Raw genomic sequence first — 3,793 nt, forward strand, 5'->3', positions numbered from 1 at the left:
GAGGTTTTCAAACCTGACACTTTTTGGAATATTTATCAACATGGAGAAATTGAATATGAAGACACTTGCAAATTAAAACCAGAAACTGTGGACCCATTTACCTGCATGGGGGAGAAAATACTCCGTGCTAGGTCGAATACAGGGAGCATTTAACATTGAGTTTTGAGTATAAAATCTGAATTATACCTTAACCAACACAAAGGTTATGATTAAACACAGATATCGTATTTCTGGTTGATATTAAAGAATCTTATTTACCAGGAACTTTTATAATAAATAAGAACTAAAACTAACAGTGGAGGAAAATGTAGTGGTAGATACCCCAAACAAGAAAAAAAACTCAAGTAAAGATGGGTGATACAGCTTCCTGGCCAGCTGGCTGAGTTTGGATTTATAGTCCCCAGCTGAGAGCTGGTCCGCCTGGGCCAGAGCTGCAGATGTGCCTCAGAGCCAAGGGCAGGAAAGGCTCGAATCGACCCCATACAGCAGATCTGCCTTTAGCAGGACTTGGCCAGGTGGGCTCACTTCCATGTGCATGAAGCAAAGCTGTCATGGCTGGAGGGAGTCTTGCCCGGATGGAGTCTTGCACTCACACAGAGCAGAGCCGTGATGATCAGGAGGGAGGGGATAGCCACTTCTTTCCAGGCATGCAGAGACACTGCTGGTGATTCAGCCCCAAAGAAGAAACAGCCTGGTCAGTTTTGGACAAGTCCTCAGCTCCTTCTGACCCAGTACAGTCACAAGGTCAAGTTCAGTTGTGTGAGAGCTAATTCTTCCTTTTCCAGATTTTTTTTCTGAATTTTGACATATTTGATATAAATAGTACTCTGTTTACAAAGAACTTTCCTGAAGAAACCAAACCCAGGCTGACTTAACTCTTCTTAAGAAGATTTAAAAAAAGCAAAACCAAACATACTAAGTGACCTTGAACACATACTGTGGCTTTCTCCTCTGGAAAGAAATCAAAGCATATTCTCTCTGCAGTAATTAAACTGGTGAAGGAATGCATGTTATTAAGCAGAAACTAATATAGCATGTGTGAATTCTGGTAGTATTTGAGAAATAAAATAAATGACTAGTGCTGATAATTAGATTTGGTTGGCTAATTGAATATTGCTTTGCTTCTCAGTTAAGTGAATACTATGTATGAGACAGACATTATGGAATGAAAGTTCTTGTCCCCGGTTTATTGCCAACATGCAAACAAAGCAATGGGGATAAAGACCACAGAAACATATCTTATAATAAGAATAGGATAAAAATGCTACTGGTGGACTTATGTTTTCAGCTTTCTTATCTCGTTAAGTTTTGCAGTCCAGCTTGTGATTCTTTAGATCAGCATTAGACAAAGACAACTTTTGCTAACAGTACTTAACATTTTGCACAATCTTTTAAAGCCTTGGCAAAGGAAATGAGGGAAATATGGGTCTTACTCAAAGGGAGGGTGGAGTGAGAAGGGAACACATATTTTTGAAGGTCAATGGCTCGGACATGTTAACACGCAAAAGAAACGGGGTGGGAATTTCAGAAAATAACTCTTCTTCAGTCAGAGCATTTCCATACAGGTATTTGTTAACTCTTGTTGTATATCTAAGTCACTCTTCAGACTTCCTGCAATAAAACTGAAGGCCAAGGTCTGATCTCAGCTGTGTAATGAACACAGAGTGGGTGATATAGGGGGAGTGCAGTCATAAATAGCACACACCTGAGATTAGAAGGGGAAGTTAACATCAATTTATGGAGCACAAAGTCTCCAAAACGTGGTCAAAGTTTGCACCATTTGTATTGTGAGAAGAAATGGTATTGTGGAAGACTTGAAACCATATTTTTAACACAGTATCTGCTATGGGGGTTTGAGGGATGGTAATTTTTCCTGATTATCCAGATTAGCTAGCTGTGCAAGAAAACTGTCAAATGAAACAGTACAAGCTCATGGCTCAAAGATCAGATAGGAAGAAAATGACAGTTTTCTAAAATTCCTTGTTTATTTGCTACTCGACGTTGCAAAAATTCTACTTCCTCATTAGCATGTGGTCCATCAGTTAACAGAAAAAAGAGGTGTTTACTGGCCAATAATATTTGACAGATAACTTGTAATCTTAAAAATTAAGTAAAATATTAAGAATTGACTGTTCAAGGTCAATACACCTTTCCAAAAAGGGTGACTAGTGAATCTAAATACTGAATTAACTCCAAAAAGGCCAACCCAAGTGGACATTCACAGAGTAATCAAAAAAGAAAAAATAATTCCATTGTGAAATTATTTGCACTAAAATATTAATTCATTTATAAACCTACATGATTCCCCCTCTATTCCAGCATTATAAAATACAGAACAGGCTGTATGAATGAACCTTAAACTCCCTACTGGAAAACTACTCCTTCAAAACATTGTGTAGTCTAGAATAGAAATTGTCTAAAATACATGCTCACCTAGGAGCAATAGTACAGCTGAGGAAGTACCAAAGGCTGAAACACTGTGTTCCATCAGGAAATTATCTGAGATGCTCACTATTTTGTAAGTGCTGTTATTTAGCTTGAATTTTTACAGTGTCAGCAAAATAGCTGTCAGGCCCTACCCTAATTCAAACATAAAATGACAAAAACTCTTTTGGTTTTACAATTGAGGTTAAGAAAAATTAAACATCAACTCACACTGAGCTTGGATGGAGCTTTTGGGGTCCATAACCTACTATCATAGCTCTTCTCCAGAGTTACAGAAGTGCAAGATGGTTTTCTTCCCCAACTGGCCAGCAACTATGAGACTCTGAAAGAAATTAGATGATAAAAATTGTTCTTCTGCTTTTTTCCCCTAAAATATGAAGGACGTGGGAGTTGCCTTTAATAATCTGCTTGGTTAATTTTCTGCTAATGGTCTGACACTGTGAATTCTTACCCATTTACCAAAAGTCCACATTCCTCTGCACTGACCACTCTCTTTTTTTTTTTTCAGAATGTTTTTAGACATTTTAGATAACAGCCAACAAAATAACCTCTCTCTTCCTGCCCTTCACCCTCCTCCCCCAAATTTCCATTGAGATTGCATTTAGTATAAAAACATCCTTTCCCGTTTCTCAAATGACTGAGAGCTCATGCTCAAGAGATTGCTATTGGGGCAATAAGGTCACTGGTGTCCTTTTGTGCAGAGTGCTCCTGCTTCAACAGAGGAGGAGAAAGACAAGAAACATCTCCCAGGAGCTAAGAAACTTCCAGGTCCTGCTGTCAACTTGTCAGAGATTCAGAACATAAAGAGTGAGCTGAAGTTTGTCCCCAAAGCTGAACAGTAGCTGGAACAAGCAGGTGAGTAAAAGAGAGGTTCTTTGCATGGCTCTAGGAGAAGCAGGCTGATCCAGAAAACTCTTTGTGTCCAAAGGTGGCTTTCCAATTATTTCAAAGGTCCTGGAATCACTCACCATATTTCAAAGACAAAATATAAGAAGAAAAGGTCATAATCCTTGGAATTCTCTCTTATTTCAAATATGGAATATAGAGAAGACTATGTACAATGATATATGGCACCCATCAACCGGCCTAACAAAAAGCATATTCAGCTGTTAGGAATATTGAAGCCAGTTTAAAAATAGCAGCTTCTTGCTTTGCAAGCACAAGTTCCAGGTTTACAGAATATAGGACTTGTGTCTGTACACACTAACTACAAACAAATGTATTACAACACAAATAAATTTATTGCAGTGATGGACAAGCAGATCAGTATTTTTAAAAAGCTCCTTTGGAACATTAGATATTTGATATTATTTTATTTCTGTAATTCAAAACTGACATGCTAATAGCT

The 3,793-nt window shown here is 38.1% G+C and overlaps 1 protein-coding gene across 2 annotated transcripts in view; it reads left to right on the plus strand.

Annotated features, from left to right (window-relative positions):
* Positions 1 to 3,314, plus strand: part of SMPX (small muscle protein, X-linked) — a 12,536-nt gene extending 9,222 nt beyond the window's left edge. The window contains exon 4 of one of the 2 annotated variants that reach the window (XM_010079614.1): positions 3,147 to 3,314. In XM_010079614.1, the coding sequence (XP_010077916.1) occupies positions 3,147 to 3,287 (141 nt within the window). In that variant the 3' untranslated portion in view covers positions 3,288 to 3,314. The remainder of the gene's footprint in view (positions 1 to 3,146) is intronic. The other variant, XM_010079615.1, reaches the window with a different exon arrangement.
* The last annotated feature ends 479 nt before the right edge of the window (positions 3,315 to 3,793 follow it).

The sequence above is a fragment of the Pterocles gutturalis genome, unplaced genomic scaffold, assembly GCF_000699245.1.
Source record: "Pterocles gutturalis isolate BGI_N339 unplaced genomic scaffold, ASM69924v1 scaffold13534, whole genome shotgun sequence".
NCBI classification, from domain to species: Eukaryota; Metazoa; Chordata; class Aves; order Pterocliformes; family Pteroclidae; genus Pterocles; species Pterocles gutturalis.